At 41.2% G+C, this 18,245-nt stretch overlaps 1 protein-coding gene across 10 annotated transcripts in view; it reads left to right on the forward strand.

Annotated features, from left to right (window-relative positions):
* Nucleotides 1-18,245, forward strand: part of DOCK3 (dedicator of cytokinesis 3) — a 131,480-nt gene that overhangs the window by 96,729 nt on the left and 16,506 nt on the right. For all 10 annotated transcript variants that reach the window (XM_029958198.1, XM_029958204.1, XM_029958199.1 and 7 more), the window contains 12 exons: nt 31-91; nt 586-679; nt 1,347-1,495; nt 6,221-6,307; nt 7,881-7,985; nt 11,792-11,933; nt 12,666-12,832; nt 13,380-13,466; nt 13,920-14,099; nt 14,941-15,024; nt 16,290-16,406; nt 16,806-16,927. In XM_029958198.1, the coding sequence (XP_029814058.1) occupies nt 31-91; nt 586-679; nt 1,347-1,495; nt 6,221-6,307; nt 7,881-7,985; nt 11,792-11,933; nt 12,666-12,832; nt 13,380-13,466; nt 13,920-14,099; nt 14,941-15,024; nt 16,290-16,406; nt 16,806-16,927 (1,395 nt within the window). The remainder of the gene's footprint in view (nt 1-30; nt 92-585; nt 680-1,346; nt 1,496-6,220; nt 6,308-7,880; nt 7,986-11,791; nt 11,934-12,665; nt 12,833-13,379; nt 13,467-13,919; nt 14,100-14,940; nt 15,025-16,289; nt 16,407-16,805; nt 16,928-18,245) is intronic.

An 18,245-nucleotide genomic window follows, 5' to 3' on the forward strand; every position in this document is an offset into this window, starting at 1 on the left:
GTTTGTTTCAACACTGCTCTGCTTTCTTAGGGACTGTATGAAAGGAGATGAAACAGAAAACAAGAAAATCGGCTGCACTGTTAATCTTATGGTAAAGATGTTTCCTTTTTCTCCTTGTGATACTGTGCAATGTTTTTGAAACTGGGTTGGGAGAGTTTGGGATGGGAATCTGTGTCAGGCAAATGTAGCTTCAGAATCCAAGCACAGGGATGACAGAACAGAATGAACAGAACTGTGAGGATCCCCTGGAGGTCTCTGGTCCAACTCACTGTTTAAAATGGGGCCAAATAGGTCAGCCTCCTCAGGGCCTTGTCCAACTGAGTTCTGCATGTCCCTGTGACAAGTTCTACAACCTCTCACACCTTTTCTTTCAGCTTTTTGCTACGTTCACTTTGAAAAAAAAATCATGACACGATAAAATCAGTGGGTTAGATCAGTGTGAATGTGAAAAGAATTATTAATTTTCTTTTCAATTAATAATGTGTTCTCTTTTCAAGAGCTTTACACATGCACAGATGCTACTGATTGTCTTGAACAAAGGAAGAGTCTCAATAAAGAGTAACAGCTCTCTGTCTTCCTTCCCAGAATTTCTATAAATCCGAGATCAACAAGGAGGAGATGTACATCCGCTACATCCACAAGCTGTGTGACATGCACCTGCAGGCTGAGAACTACACAGGTGAGGAAGGCTCGTGTGGGGTCTGCTTGAAATCCTGATGATGTTTTTTACTCTCCCAGGGTTATGTAATATCTCATTCATTCTCCTGGAAAAAATCTGTATGAATCAGTTATGGCAGTTGGGAAGGGAAGAAGCTGAGGTGCAATTCTTTCTCTCAAGTGAAATACTGTTTATGCCACACAACCATATTCCATTATGCTCCAAATTTTATATTAAAGTGTTCTGTGAGGAAGACTGATCAAAAAAATCACAGCAGTGGAATCAAATTTAGGGGAAGATTAACAAAACCACCATTATATTATCATATGCTGTATTTCCATATTGCAGTGTTGAGGGAGCACTTAGAAAGTGTAGGGACTCTAATTCTGTGTTGTCCAAGCCCTGTTTACAGCTGCAGACCCCAAATCTGGTCACATATCTGAACATCTGACTGTGCATTTAAATCAAGTAGCTGGTAAAAAGAAACTCGACAGATTTGTACCTAAAAATCGAGTTCATAGGAAACAGCTTTGTGCTGCTATTTTAAGTAATTGAATCATTTAATGATCCTCTAAGACTTTGATTTTTTCCCTCACATTGTAGATCAGAAATCACAGACTATTTAAGAAGCAGGTCTGTGTTTATTTGCTGTCATTGATTCAGTGTTCCTTAATTGCCTTTCCAACAGAGGCCGCATTTACTTTGCTTTTGTACTGTGAGTTGCTTCAGTGGGAGGACAGACCTCTGAGAGAGTTCCTGCATTATCCATCTCAGTCAGAGTGGCAACGTAAGGAAGGTCTGTGCCGTAAGATTATCCATTACTTCAACAAAGGGAAGGTATGCCAACTTCTTCTCTCTTCCAGCAGCTTCCTTCCCTATTCCTGACTGACTTAGGGCTTGCAAGCCATCATCTCAGTTCAGTAGTCTGGAAATAAATTTGTATCAAAAGGTGTTATAACTTGATAAATTGCTTCTTGGCTCTCTGGGCAAAAAAAAAAAAAAAGATGAGAAAAGGGATATGGCTATTTCATGATGGCATTTGGAATGGTTTAGGGAGGCCAACAGGACAAACACCAAAACATTTTATAGCTTTAAACCAAGCCTTGGATCAGCTGATGTGGCAGGATGCCAGTTCCTCAGCTTTTGAGGGGTGGGATTGCATTTTGTAGCTATCTGTGCAAACTGCTGTGCTATGACTCGCTTTAGGACTTGTTTTGTGCTTAACCTACACCAGGAAATGGCAGGCAAAGCACTGTAGGAGTCCCTTTAGTAAAAAAGATTTAAGTCCTTTCAGAGTCACAGTTATTTTAAAGTGATTTTCAATTAAAATGCAGTTCCATCCACTGCACAAGAAGAAAATCAATCCATTTCAATTTCACATATTCAGTGTGGATTTTCTACAGTTAATTATATTTTATTTCAATTACTGCAGAGGTAGATGGTTCAGTCCCTTGTGTTGTGGCGTTTCGGGAACATTTCAGAGGTGAACCTTAGAAGTAATATCATCTGTTAGAGTATTTTCAAATTTTTCCCTTCTCTAGGAAAATTCCTACAGCTTATGTTACTGGGAGATAACATCTGTATGTGTGCCTCGGGGTTGGTTTTGCCTGTGATGGCAATGACAGTGGCATTAAATAAAAATGTGAGTTGGTTCATACGGGGCTGCCATTCCAGATCATTCCTTCCTAGCCCTGATAGTAGAGAGTTGCACAGGCATTTTATACAGGACCTGCAAGGGGAAGTCAGATTCCTGTGTGAAGGAAGAAATGACCTATTTGTGAGGAAGTTATTGATTATGATTTTTTGTGTGTGTATGCCAGAATTGTTCTTTTGTAATAACACTGCATATGGTTCTCTCTTCCATTTCAGAATTTTTCAGGGTTTTCCAGACTGCACTTAAAAAGGAATTACTGACTTGTGCAAATACTGCAGTACTGGACTGTCTGACTAGACAAAGATGATCTAGAGAGTATGGAAAGCAAGGGAGCCTGTATTTTCAACAAAAACAGGGAATCCATATACACACTGAAGGGGAGTAAAAACTTGACAGATGTAATTAGGCTGTAAAACTCCTAGCAGATTATAGAGTGTTAACCTCTTGAGGATGTTTTTGGAATTACTTGACTTTGTGTTTTAATCCTCCTTTATTACAAATGGTAGCTGAATGATTAAATAATCCACTTGAGCAGTGTGTATGTCACTCACACTGTGGAAGTGAAAGGCTGAGAAGCCAAATCCTTCTTTTCAGCCCTCTTCCTGTTGCTTTGTGACAGGGAACAGCTCAGGGAATGGAAGAAACTTGCTTCCCTCAACTTTTGTGTCTTAGTTTCTTCCTGCACTGCCCTGACATGGCCCCTCAGGTCCTGCAGAGTGGGATTTGTTCTCGTGTCTTCACTTGCATTTCCAGTTACATTTCTCAGGCTGTTCCTGGCCTCTTCCACCAAGTGAGGGGGTCAAGGCAGCATCAAAAGGGTGTAAAATTTCTGCATTTGTTAGGAGGAAAATTTTCTCAGCACAGCAGTGGGGGGAAAATTGGCCACAAGACTGTCTTGTGGTGTGGCCCATGGCAGTGGGTGCAGAACTGAGGGACTCCCACTCTCAGTACTGTTGGCAGCAGCCCTGTGCTGGGAAGGAACAGGGTGTTCCAAAGCCCTTTTTAGCCTTCACTGGTCATGTGCCCCTTCCTGCTGATTTCTGCCATGCTTTGAATTGGTTTATGGCTCAGCTGGCAGCGTGTGCAAGAGCATAACTTGAAATGAAGGTATTTTTAACTCACAGTTATGATTTTGTCTGTTAAAACTCAAGGTTTTGTAGTTGAACAAGACTGTGAACAGAACAGTTTGAACCCAACTGATCATGCTTCTGCACAGCAATAGCTTGAAAACTACCCAACCCTCCTCTGTCCAGTTCACTGCCAGATTTTATTAACTAACAACTCTGACCAGCTCCCATCACAGCACTGCTGCAGTGTGTCCCCTCCTTAGCACCAACCAGGTGCTGAGAGAGACCCAAAGCTGGGTTCCCAAAGCAGTTCATTTTTAGATCATGTGCTCCACACCCAACATTTGAAGTAATTTCTCTTGTGTAGCCGCGTGTGAACCGTCTTTCCAAAGCAATCTGCACGTTGGGGTGTGAGTAGATAAATAAAGGCTGCCCTTCAGAAGTGTTGGTTCCCTCTCCTGGAGCCTCCTGGTGTGCAGTCAGCACTGCTCACCTGAGAGCTGACAGTGCCACAGGAGGAACTGCAATAGATGTCACATCAGTGTGCCTTACAAGTACTGCAGAACGTGCCAGCAGATCTGAGGTCAGCAAAGCAGAAAGCAGCAATGAGGGGAATTAACAGTGGAGACATTAGGAAGTTATTTGAAGAGGGAAGTGACACACATAGCACATGGAATTACATATTAAATTTCTGTGCTGTGAAGATGCTACCGATTAACAGCACAGATTTTAAAACTGAGGCTCCCAGTGACTTGATATCCATTCATTTCTTTTCCTCTTAAAATCTGCAAACTCTTTTCTCTCCAAGAAGTTACCTGTTGTGTTTCTTTACTTCTTTAGCTCACCTTTATCAGCAGAACTCAGCTAGCACAGTGGAATTTCTCAGGGTGGAAACCTAACTGAAACAGAGCCTGAGTTAGGATGACAGGAATGGTATCAAGGCACATGGAGAAGAGGTGGTATAAAGAGGAATTAGATGTGGTTACATGTTACTCATTTAATTGACATCAGAAAAGGAGTGTGAAAAGGTTCCATCTCTCAGGTCACCTCAAGGGAAGACAGCCACTGAGCTTTCTGCTTCTGTCCAGAAGGCAGATTAGAGAATTAGATAGGCTGTAACCACAGCATCCCATTTGGAAGTGAGACTGCTCACACTTTGTGAAAAAAAGCCATTTATTCCCGGCCAGATGTTTTAGGAGAGACTTTTCCATCCTTTCAAGTCAACACAGATCAGCTGAGGACTGAAAATGTCTGTATAATATCTCAGTAAAGAATGTTAAACTTATAAAAAAATGCAGCAGTGTTTGTGTTTGCAAATTTAAACACTTAATTGGTTGATGTTGTTGATCCCAATTGAGTGGATCAGTTTGTGTGTCATGGACTTTGACAAGCCATGGCAAAAATCCTGTTAATTTGAGATCACAAATACCTCAGTAATATTCTAAGTAGTCAAGTAACTGGTCTTTCAATTCCTTTCCTATTGTATGTATTGTATTGATCTAAATAAATCTCAGACCTCCCATCCTCCCAAACTGCTAATGCTATCAGAATATCCTAATTGATTCCAAAATAATTTTTTATTTAGCAAGTTCTTATGGAAGGTTTTGTGATTAACTGAAGCTAAAGAGTTGTCAGATTATTTTTGTCTCTTTAATTCTTACAAATATCCCTTCTTTTAATAAAAGTTCTTACACTTGCTGGTTGTGCTATTCAGATAAAAAAAAGCTTTCCTGATAGTAAGGATGACAGAACAGACACTACAAATGTGTGCTTAAAGGGAGACACTGTGAAGTACTTCATACACTAAAACAGGGTAGAGATTCACTTTTTTAAGTTTCTGTAACCAGAAAACTTTCCTTATTCAGTGCTAATATTCTGCATAAATGCTGTTAATTACTGTTATCAGTAATTTACAATATTACTATCAATATTCTTAAAACTTAAGGTGATAGGTTAACTCACACAATAATTTTGTTTTCACTACAGCAGGGTCCCAGTTAAAACAAGTGGCATGTTAGCCCAGTAATGCATAATAAAAATTAATCCAGTAAAGGCTCAACTGAGACCTTGGTGTTCTAAATAAGTATGGTTAGAAACAACCACTCCCCAAAAGGCTTCCAGCCTATGCATTTAAAAGGTGATGGAAGAGGAGATTTCGGTGTAAAATGAGCACTCCAAAAAGCCAGGTGAGGTAACAGGGGAGTCTTTCTCTCCATGTGGGTGTGCCCAAAGTGGGTCTCTTCCCTCGTGACCTCTGGCGTGATGAGAGTGGTGTGCTAGGAAGGATTTATTGTGTGAGACTGTGAGCTGAAGAAATGAGTGTTGCATTCGGTTCTGAGTATGGATATTGGCTCTGCAACAATGCAGGTTCATTCTGAGGATATTTTGTCTCTGTGCTGGAGTGTTCCCACTGCCTGACAGTTTGTGCTTTCAGCGGGAAGGAGCAGCCTGGGAAGGGGAGAGCACTTTGCTGTGGAGCCAAGCCCTAGCTCTGTACTCCAGCAAAGGAGCTGTTGGGGGTGGGTTGAAGGGGTGTCTAGCAAGAAGAAAAATTGTTAGTTATATTATCTTTCTCCAAATAAGTTCCCAGTCTCATAAATGAACTGTCAGAGCAAGCAGTATGTGTGTATAATTTCCATGGAACATATGCTTCTGTTCCCATCTTTTAGAAGGAATTGATCCGATATTTAATGGAAATTGTTTCATCACGTTACATTTTCACATCTAATCTCTGCCATTTCATACCAAATGAATTCCCAAAATTGAGTTCCCATCTTCCTCTCAGCTGAGTTGGCAATAACGTTGTGTTTGCTGTGAGTGTGATTTGCTTTGGCTTCGCAGAGCTGGGAGTTTGGGATCCCGCTGTGCCGAGAACTGGCCATCCAGTATGAGAGTCTCTATGACTATCAGAGCCTCAGCTGGATCCGGGTAAGTAGCTGCACTTCCTCTCCTTGCAGGCTCTTAAATCATTCCCCAGAGGGTTTTGCCCTCCTGCCAGAATATTCTGAATTTAAAAAATAATCATATTCCCTATAGAGCTCCATGGATTTACAGTGACTCCTTTGCCATTGGTTCGTTTTGATGACTTTGTAGGTCCACTGAAATAATTCCTAAGTCTGGTAGCAGTAAAATCCTATGGATATATGGAGACAGCACACATACAGGAGATGGCCTTGCTATTGCAATTGCATATTTACATATATTTTTGCATAAAATATCCTTTTTTAATATATATTTCATTTTAATTCCAAAAAATATCAAGGACAGCTTATCCCTTGGTGATATAAGATGGACAAGAAAGAATGGAGAAGGCAAATATTTATGGCATTCTCTCAGTTTAAGAGAATCTGGTCCTCTGGTACAACCAAACGTGATGAAATCAGGGCACATTTGCAGCATCGTGCTTTAATCAGAAAAAGTCAAAGTTCTTGTTGTTATTTAAAAGCTTTATGAATGTGAAAACAGTTCATATCTCCTGTCCCCTGGGGTAGCATGCTTATATCCAAAGTGGAGATTTATGCTGCTTGGATGTATTCTTATACAGTGGTTTAAATTCTCTTTAGAAGTCAAATTTATTCTAACCTGAAGGTACCTGTCTAACAAGGTCTCATAAACTGCTCTTGTGAAGAACATGTTTTCTCCAGAGTGGCCCCGAGGAGAGCACGGGTGACCAGCTTGGCTGTGCCCTCTGTGTGCCATTCACACCATCACCACATTCCTTTATGCTTCCTGCAATGATATTGGGACCTTCTCCGTTTTAGAAAAGGAGTTAATGTGTGTGGGGACCGAGCACAAACCCTGCATTCAGTATTCTGAGTTAGGGTTCCCTGCAGTGGAAGCGATGGTGTCCAAGGGATTCTTCTCCTTAAAGTGCAATTCCTGTGAGCCTTTCAGCTGAGGTTTGGTTTGGCAACGGGTCTAGAAATCCCACTCCTGATAGAAATGTTAGCACAGTGCCACAAAACTAGGGATTGGAACTAGAGAAAAGTCCTTTTACTCTTTCCAACTCCCTTTTTCCTCCGTGTTAAACCTTCTGGTGCATGGAGCTGTAGAAGATTTAATTTTGTTTCATCCTTTTTCATGCCCCTCAACTCAATTAAGGCAAACTCAATTGAACTGATGTAATTTTCTAGGCAGTGGTATGGATTTTGAGCTGTAGGAGAGAATAGGACACTGTGAGCCTGTGGATCTTAATCTCAGCTTTGCCATTAATTCTACAATGCAAAGAAAATAACATTCAAGACCTGTTCAATTTTAAATGAGATACAACAGAAAATGTTCATATGTTATCTCTCAAAACGTAAAATGAGTGTGATGATACTCTACTCTGTTCCACCAGACAGACTAGCTTAATTAATAATTTTTATCTTTGACAGAATTTTGGTCTTTTCATAAAAAAATTGTGGGGGTAAAAGAGCAATGGGATATTTTAATGAGTCTTGAGATTCTAATGTAGTGCAGCTTTAAGAGTCTTGACAGCAGCTATCCCTTTCCTCCACAGAAAATGGAAGCCACCTACTATGACAATATCATGGAACAGCAGCGCTTGGAACCAGAGTTTTTCAGAGTTGGGTTTTATGGTCGGAAATTCCCATTTTTCCTGCGGGTAAGCCAGACTTACACAAAATGTGACACAGTGACTCAGAGTAGCTGTTGAGGCTTTGTATTTTTGTTTTGGAGATACTGTGTCTGCCATGCAGTTTATTTTTCACCCCTGCACTAGTGAAAACAGCTTTCTGGCTGAACTGGAGCATATGGTCCATTGGGAATGTTCTTGGGAACAGAGATCAGAAATTTGACTCATGCCTATGTGTATTTTGGACGATCTGCAGATGCAGCACAAATTGCCTCTATATTAAGCAAAATGCTGTGTGGCAGCAATGTTGGGTCATTACTTAACCGATTTGCATCATCTCAAATTATCACGCTTTAAAAAGTCTCACATGACAGACTTCCAACCCCAGCCTGATGACTCCTGTACTATCCGCAAGCAAAAATTTCCTCTCCTCAACAGAAAGCCAAACACCTCCTCTGGACACATCCCCACTTGGAGCTCACTGTCTGCTGGTGTGTACAGCATCAGCTGGGTCTGCAGTCCATCAAAAAAGTGAAATTATCTTCTTTTCCTAATAAGGGATCAAACTTAAAATGGGTATTTGTTTATACAATGTCTTGTTGCTAGTTCAGAGCAAGGAAGGAATATAATCTGACAACTGCTCCAGGAGCTGCCTGAAAATTGATGGTAGATGCCATCGAGCATGACAGGACAAGGTAACGTGAAGCTTTCAAGGACTGAAGGTGCATGGTTTGTGTTCTCTTTAAAGGAATGGTTTGACAAGAGGTGGCACCACTCAAGTTGCACAGTATGAAGCCACACAAAGCCAAGCCTTGAAAACTGCACTCTTGAAATTCCCTCTGATTACAGAGTCGTTTGGGTTTTTTAATTAGGATTTCAAGATTAGTGTTTAATTACACTCTTTTAATGGAAACACGGGCAGGGGCAGTAAAGCAAGATGGAATTAGTCACGGAGAGGAAAATACCAGTAGATAAAGGGTGACTTTGTGTTATTTGAAGATGAACAGTGTCAGAATCAGGGAATCACTCAATCATTTAGGCTGGAAAAGACCTCTGAGATCACCGAGTCCAACCTGTGACCAATCACCACCTTGTCAACTAAACCAGAGCACTGAGTGCCACATCCAGTCATTTCTTCAACCCCTCCAGGGATGGGGACTACACCCCTCCCTGGGCAGCCTCTTCCAATGCCTGACCTTTCAGGGAAGAAATTCTTCCTTAAGTCCAGCCTGAACCTCCCCTGGCACAGCTTGAGGCCGTTTCCTGTCACTTGTTACCGGGGAAGAGGCCGACCCCCACCTGGCTTTCAGGTAGTTGTAGGGAGAAAGAAGATCCCCCCTGAGCCACCTTTTCTTCAGGCTGAGCCCCCCCAGCTCCCTCAGCTGCTCCTCACAGCACTTAGAGTGCAGCAGCCCGAAGCAGTGTGCAGAACACCCTGCAGAGGGATCCAAGGAAAGGACAGGTGCTGCAGGGTGAAGAGGGATCTGCCCTTTCATGAAGATCTCCAGAGAAAACTGGCGATTTCTTTTTTTATATCCAACAACAGATGTTTCAGAAAATGAATGACAAAGTCATCATGGCACATGAGTCTTCCTAATGTCTGAAGTACTGCCAGTGACTGTAGCTTAGCTTTTTAAATTGTGGATCCTCAGTTTTATGAGACCCTCCCAGCCAATGTGTTTGCTGGAGGTTTGTGCCCAGCCCTGACTCTTTGTGCTGTAACAATGTGGATCCTCGGCTGGAGCCATCACCAGCGAACACGGGTGTACGTAATTATAATCCTTGTTAATTCTGCAATTATATTTGGTAGCAGTACTTCTGATAGCAGATTACTAATGTAGCAATCTCATTAAAAGTCATCCTCCTCCTTTCTCTCCCTAATGATCCACAGAGCACACACACTGCGGAGCATGGACTAAGCCCATTAGCAGTCACATCAGCATGGATCACACTGTAAAGAGATTGGAAGCAGCTATTCTAGAGAAGAAAAAGATTTACATGGATTTAAAATCTACAAATGGATATGGAAGTGATTTAAAGTGATCAAATAACTCCAAGCCCTTTTCTCGTTTATTTTTCTATTACTGTATAGCTTAAGACAGAAAATAACCACTTCTTTCTACATCTTTGATTTCAAAGACCCTTTGTCAAGAAAATTCATTGTGCATGTTTCTATGAATTCTGCGTATATTTTCTAGCCTTCCTACATAAGTAAATGAAAGCTAAATTAAAACTGTCCACCTACTAGAAGTTCAAGTAAGGCCTGACAAGCCACGTTATGAGGTCTTGTGTTGGCATCTGTCTGAAAAGTCTATTAAATTTAGCTTTGAGGTGTTTTCAGGGCATTATTTTTAGAATCACAATAACCTTATTTATAGGCTTACAGTTTTCTAGATTGCTGCAATGGAAAGCTAAAATAGAGAATGCAGTAAGTGTTATGAAGAGATTCACCTTCAAACGTGGACTCACTCCAGATTTAATAATAGCTGCACAGTTTGAGCATTACAGACTGAGCTGTCAAGCTCCATCATGCGATTCTTCTCCCCGTCCATTGGCTGCTGTGGCTGATGCACATGAAGTGACACATGTCACAGCTGGGACATGAGAGCTCTTCCAGAACGGTGAAATGCAAAGCCAAAGATAACTGAACTCCTTGGCTGTGCTTTATGATCGGGTTTTGCAGCTTTCCTTTTGATTTTGCTACAAGATCAAGACCTGCTCATCCAGATCCCCTTTCCAGAGCAATTAACAAAACATTCTTGCATAAACTGCAGCTTCTAAATTCAAGAAATAAAAGGGAGGAAACTGTTCTGATTTGTTAGATTCTTTGTTTTATGAAACACCTCACTGTACTTCTAGTTATTGTTATGTGTATGAGCTACCAGAATTAGAGAATTTGCCTGCTTTCATTGGTCTTGCACTAGGAGACATTAATACCAATCAAAATTGTGGTTTGTGAGGGTTAAGACACTGGAATACAATCTTTATGTCACTGAGGACTTCAGAAATCCTGTATCTTGCTGTTGAGAGTTCGAGATGGCTGAAAAAACATCCAAGAGCTCTGCACAAGTGGTTCAATGCCTCAAGAGTCATATCTAAATGCAGCTTTCCATTATTAGCAGAAATGAAATTTTGTTCATCAAGAGGAAAGTGCTTTTAGGGCCGAAGGGGAATTTGCTAAGTGGCCACTGAGAATTCTTGGTAAGGCTTTTCCATATTACTCTACTGTAGGCAGGGGAGTTCCTGAGCATGTTATTGTTGAGCATGATCAGGGCTGGGTTGTATGGCTGTGATAGTACAGCAGTGATTAAACAGCAATTTTTGTGAACAGTTTGTTGCAACTTTTCTCTAAGGAGAACTGATAAAATGATAAACATACATCTCCCTCTGTTCTGTGAGGTCCTCAGGACTTTTATCCATCTGGTGTAAATTGTATTTGACAGCAGCTTTCCCAGTGCCAAACAGCCAAGCTGGTGACTTAAGTTTTGGTTGATGCGTTTCAGTTCAGTCCAATTAAAAATGGTCCCTTTTCTGAAAAGCAAGTAAGAAAAGGCCCCAGGACTGAGTGCTGCATGTGCGTGGATCAGAGGCACCGTGCTGTTGGGAGATCAGTGGAATGGTCTTCTCATTCATCACTTCTTGATGAAATACATTGTAAAGAAAAAGGAAGGAATAAAATACATCAGCTGTGTTAAATGCGAGTTTTACTCTCCCATTAGCATATTGACACTGTCATTTATCTTTGGTTTTGAAGCAGTAACATTTAAAGTGAGATAAAAGCCAGTAGAATTTAACTTACTTTTAAGGAGACTAATTTATGCTTGTTCTTCTTGCAGAACAAAGAATATGTGTGTCGGGGCCACGACTACGAGAGGCTGGAAGCCTTCCAGCAGAGGATGCTGAGCGAGTTCCCACAAGCCATTGCCATGCAGCATCCAAACCACCCCGACGACTCCATATTGCAGTGTGATGCCCAGTGTATCCTTCTGTGAAGGGGCAAACTGATGGGAACTGTGGCAGAGCACAGAGTAGAGCTGGATATGGAGGATATGGACAAAACCAGGCTCTGCCTGCAGCAGACAGTAACTGGTTCGTTGTGCTACATGATCTTGGATAGAACAGTCACTTTTTAGTAGGGGAGTGATGCAGGTCATGTTTGATGTGGAAGGGAGAGGGTTGTGCTTTGTCACATCCGTGTTTTAATCCTTTGCCAACAGCATTGCCACAGTGCACAGTTTTTGTCCTTAAAAGTATTCCCAATATCTTCCCTTGGACAATACTTTGTTGGGAACAGATACTGATTCCAAAGTGCTGTTTTCCATCCTGTTTATTTTTTTACATCAGTATTATTATTTTTTTGCAGTCTCCCTTTCTTTAAAACTGATAAACCTTTTTATCCCCAAGCCTTTGAATCTCATTCTTCTCACTGATCACCTGCACTGGGATTTGATGTAACCACTACAATGCTCTACCATTTAAGGACTGAACCACATAACATTTCATGGGACTGCAGGGACTTTTGGAGAGCTTAGTCATGGGAACACCACTGTTTGGCTTGTGTGAGAACAGCAAGGATACTGTGCAGGACTTTAACCATAAGGACACTGTCAGCACGTGAAATCTGCTGCCATGGGTTGCTGTTTCCTGCTTGTCTTTCCTAACACATGCTTTTCACTCGATAAAAGCTTTCTTTGACTGCACAATGAACAGATTTACAGATCTATGCAGTGACTCCCATCCCAGACAATATAGACGTGCTGCAAATGGACCGTGTCCCGGATCGCATAAAGAGCTTTTACCGAGTCAACAACATCCGGAAATTCCGCTATGACAGGCCCTTCCACAAAGGCCCCAAGGACAAGGAGAATGAATTTAAGGTAGAAGTAGTGACCAAGCAGTGTTTAATCTCTTCAAGATGATTTTTGTCTTGTTGTTCTATGCTAATAATGCCTTTCAGGTAATCCTGATGTGGTGCCCAAAGATACCTTAGTAACTCAAATTACAAGTAGCTGTCGAGTCCATGGTCTGATTGACACCTGACCTGATTAAAGCATTTTCCAGTTTAAAACTGAGTTATTTTAGTGCCAGGAGAAATGGATTTTGAAGCAAGGATAGGACTTTTTTGTTTTACTGGGTTTCTTTCTTACTGCCACATATGTCCACAATGTCTTCTTGGGTCCCATGACAGAATTGGTGGTCAGTCTTTAAAAACTGACAGAAAGGTTGAGTGTGTTGTTTAGAGCAGGTGTACTGAATTCCTGGTTTGCTGTTCAAGTGACTTTCAGCAAGACATTCTACAGAATTAATGCTCAGGAGGTTAATGTGTTCTTTTCTGAACGCTGCCCCCTTAGCACCTGTAGTGAGAGTCCAGATGATGTGGTTGTGATTCACGGGGTCCCTCACAGCCTCTGTTACTCCTTGCAGAGCTTGTGGATCGAACGCACCACCCTGACCCTGACTCACAGTTTGCCTGGCATCTCCCGTTGGTTTGAAGTGGAGAGAAGAGAACTGGTAACATTCATAGTTCCTGTGATTGGGGTTTGAAATGATGGGTTACTGAGGACATGGGATAGACAAAACTCCCTTGACTGATATCTTGCAGTTTAAAATGATGTAGTTTATCAAGGATTAAGTACGTTCTTTTTCTACCACTTGATCGAAATAATTGCTGAATGTGACCAGGGGACTTATGTGAGGGAATGGAACAGTACAATGGAGACAGTGCCAAAAAAAAAGAATAATTGCATTGCTGCCACGTCTTCAGTATATAGAAACAAGTTAGTGCAACTCAGTGACCTGAAATCCAGCACTGCCAACAGTGAAGTTTGTTAATGTAGTTAATTTTCTACAAAGCAGTAAAAGCAAAGAGAACTGAACAATCCTAGGGTATCATTTCATTACAAGGAAGATAATAAATCTCGGTGAAGTGTCCATGGAATTAAAGGATATTTTATTGCCTTTTAGGTTGAAGTAAGTCCTTTGGAAAATGCCATTCAAGTGGTTGAGAACAAAAACCAGGAGCTGAGGACACTGATAAGCCAGTACCAGCACAAACAAATGCACGGCAACATTAATCTTCTCAGCATGTGTCTGAACGGGGTGATTGATGCGGCTGTTAACGGGGGAATTGCGCGGTACCAGGAGGTAAGCCGGGCTCTGCTTCCCAATTTACTGTCACCCTTTTTCAATTTCATTTCCATTCCTGTTTCAAAGAGAGTTTGACTTAATAAGATAAGAAATTTTCATGTCCATTATCTAGAGATGAGGTTAAATCCCCCACCTGGTTATTGTGCATCAGTGCTTGCACAGCCACGTGTGAACAGGGGGCTCTGGAGGTGGGGCGGGGATCTGGCCTGGGAGTAGGTACAGGTGACAGGGGGGTTTCTCAAGGATGGCACTTGGCTTACCTGGAAATCCTCAGCTGGCAGGTAAAACAGTGAGGCAGATTTTTTATACTGCTTACATTGTAAAGTCATTTTGCAATAGGGGTTATGGGACTCATAATTGAGACTGATTGGCCCTGGAATCAGGAAAGAATGCTAATTCATGCTACTGAACCATTATCCTTGCTGATGGCCTACTCACTGTAACCCTGAAATGATCTTATATGCAATTTGTTATCCAGCATAATCCCTGGTAAGCTGTTACTTAAACTGAGCATTGTAAAAGGTAAGTTTAGGGTAAAACTTTAGGCAGTTATGTGAAGGGAACTATATAAAATTCAAATAATTGGATGACACAAGGCTTAGAGGTATTGCTCATCACTGTCACAAGGGGAAACTTGGTCAGATTCATGATTCAACAGAATCGTTTCAGGTGCCAAGACCATTTTCTGAGCATCCCAGAGTGCTAAAACCAATAAAATTAAGCTTTGCTGTTATCTTAATATAAGATTTTTGGACCTTTTCCTGTCATCCTTTGACACCACGTTATGATGAAATCCCTGCCAGTAAGCAAAAGGTACTTTTTTTCCCTTTTCCTGTAGGCCTTTTTTGATAAGGATTATATCACAAAGCACCCCGGAGATGCAGAGAAGATCACACAGCTGAAGGAACTCATGCAGGAACAGGTACTGTTTTTCAGATGCAAAAGAACAGTGTCTGGATTCATCAGCAGTAAGTCTAAACATATTAGATCAAACTGCTTCATTCAAAAGCAGAGTTTGGGTACAGGAGATCCAAATACATTCAAACAAAAAACAGGGGAGATGGGCAAGGAGATTATGACAAGTCTTTCACCTTACGGGATGTGAGGTGAAGCTCAGCTAAAAGTACATCAGTTTTGTTGTCTCCATTTATTATCTGACAGACATCTTGCTGCGTTTCAAGCCTGCCATTCATTTTTGGCATTTTGAATTATGTCTTTCCAGCAAGTTTCAAAGATAATCAGAGACACGACAGGTCAGGCTTGAGATTAGACTGGCAGAGCCACATATGAAAACTTAATGCCTGTTTATATTATCTGCAGTTTTATTTTTCCACAATGTCTCCATGAGACATCTTCATAGATAAAGCAGCAGGATGCTTTGATGGGAGTGAAATCAGATAATCACATCCCTCTTAACTGAAAGTTTGGCAAGATATACCCCATTAAACAATGTGCCCAAGTCTGAATAGAGCTACTAGGCCTGTTTCTTCAGCAAATCACTGAACTGCATTGCAATTCCCCATCTGAAAAATAAAGATAATGCTTATCTCCCTTCAATCCTCAGGAGGATGTTTGAAGATTAATTAGTTATTGTTTGTACAGACTTTGGATCATGTAGGGAATTACATACATCTTAAGCCTGCTATCGCTATTTTCTTTCATCTGAGACTTTATATAATCTCATTCAATCACTAATATTTTATGTTTGACCTTTGAAGAAGTGACCTTTAGAAATAACTAATGAGGACCAGGCAGAGTGACTGTGCATGTGCCGCTGCTGCTGTTCAGCTCCATTATCAGAAACTCCTTTTAGAGATCTCTGCTGGCAACTCCAACCCCTTCCCTGGCACTGGGAGGAGGCATTTCTTTGTCACAGGGCATTATCTGTGTGAGGGCATAATGCTGTTCACTACAGAGATAATCTCTCTGGTAATTTTTTACAGTTATGTCTTTAAAAAGCAATCCAACATGACACAAATGTACTTGTCTCACACTTAAAGTATTCGCTGGAGTAGTATGAACTTGCCAGGATTCCTTGGCTTGCTTAATTATCAGCAGTCTTGTAATGAACAATGGCATATTTTAGAGCACTTTCATGGACATTGACAGAACTGCAGGACAGGCTTCGCTTCTCTATCTTAGACAGGATTTATTTGGGTTTGGGATGTTCCATTTTCTCTTTCACAGGTACATGTCCTAGGAGTGGGTCTGGCTGTCCATGAGAAATTTGTACACCCAGAAATGCGTCCCCTGCATAAGAAGCTGATAGACCAGTTCCAGATGATGAGATCCAGCCTGTACCATGTGAGCTCACAGTCACTTCTCCCATCTTACATTATTCAGAGTTATGATTAGTTGCAGTAGGGTTCTCAAAACAACTGGGCTGATACAGCACTGATTGAACTTACTGGACTGCCAAATTACCAAAAGAATTCTTGACTTTTGTGCAAGAAGGAAGTCCTAGTAAATATGTTAACTTAGCCTTTAAACAGGAATTGTTAATATTTGCATGTACTTTGTTGTATCACAGAGCAGTTGTAAAGCTTAATTTTCAGTTGCTGTCTCATATAGCAGAAAATGATGTAAAAGAGAGGAAGATTAACAGGAAGTGTTGGATGTTGAGCTCTTCAAAGGAGTAGAATGACACGAAGAAAACTTGCAGTTTTCCAAGACTGACTTAGCTGAAGTCTGTTTGCTTTGCAGGAGTTACCTGGTTTGGAAAAGCTGAGCCCAGCCTGTTCTGGGTCCAGTACCCCCCGCAGCAACGTGCTGGTTTCACATGGACCCATGAGCCCGGAGAGCATAAAGCTGGTGCATCGACACAGGTACCCCCTTCTCCTACCCAGATATCGAGGATCCCTGCACACTGTTGCACCAAGAGTCTGGGATCTAAGGAGTGGCTGACAGCACTGCAGGAGGGGCAGGATGAGTTTTGGCAGAAATGCCTTTTGCCTTCATGCAGTGCTAATTATTGAAAATTGAGAACTGGAATAAAAAAGTTGAGAAAGCCAATTTGCAGCAAATGCTGAACACCTCCAGGTGTTACTCCATCACTTCACTCACTGTAGGGGCAGAAGCACACATCTGCCACTCAGTTATCCAGACTCAATCTGACTTGGGAGGTTCCAACTTCTGTTATGCCAACAGCAAATAACTGGGTCCTTATCTACCATAAAAGGAAAATTTCATTCACATTTTAAAACCCAACTCAATATGTACCCGTTTTGAAGGATCAAAAATGTTCACATCATTGCTTTTTATAATTCTGATCAAATCAGAAGCCAAATACAAGGATGATCAGAACATCAAAAAATGACTCTGTGGGTGCTTATTCAAACTGAATGCCCATCTATAAAATCTGAGCTAATGACTGAGGATAAAAATTGGGATTATCAGGACATAACAGTGGGTTTTATATCCAGTCGAAATTGCTCATTTGAAAATGCTAATTATTCTTCTCTGTTTATTTTTGTTGGTGGGTCTCTGTAGTTTAGCTGTTTTTAAAGCCTGGCATCAAAAGCTGTGGAAACTCGGTCTCGAGTCCATGAATGGAGGATGATGACATTCTTTTTGATATTAAAACTGAGTAGCTTCTACTATTTCTGTGGCTTGGCAGTTGACAATTGGTGTCTGGGAGATAACATTTTTTTCCTCAAAATTCCTCCCTTTGTAAAAAGGCTTTTGTAATTCTTAGGACATACTAGGGAGATTCTATAGTGTACAAAATATGTTATTTATTTATGTATGTGATTCAGAGAGACAAAGTTAATTACCTGAGTGAGATCAGGGTGCATCCTGCGCACCAACTGGGCTGTATTAATTTACTGTCAGCTACAAAGTTGCCTTCAACAGTAAGGCTGAGGCCCAACGGATGCAATAAGGAAAACTGTATTTTGACCTGTGTGTCTTGTGCTTGGCTTCCTTTGGAATTTTTTTTTAAGATGCTCCCACTCATTGTATTTAGTGTTAAAAATGAGAGTGGTTTCAGCATGTTCTGTTTAAAGAAATATGCTCCCAGGGTCATGATGTTAACCTGGCTTTGGATTCTGAAATTCAACATCCCACCTATTGTTTTGTCTTACATGTAACCTTGTTGTCAGTTCTTTCATATCTACTCACATTTATTGATTTGTTTATTGGGCC

The sequence above is a fragment of the Manacus vitellinus genome, unplaced genomic scaffold, assembly GCF_001715985.3.
Source record: "Manacus vitellinus isolate BGI_N305 unplaced genomic scaffold, ASM171598v3 scaffold_14_pilon, whole genome shotgun sequence".
Classification (NCBI taxonomy): Eukaryota; Metazoa; Chordata; class Aves; order Passeriformes; family Pipridae; genus Manacus; species Manacus vitellinus.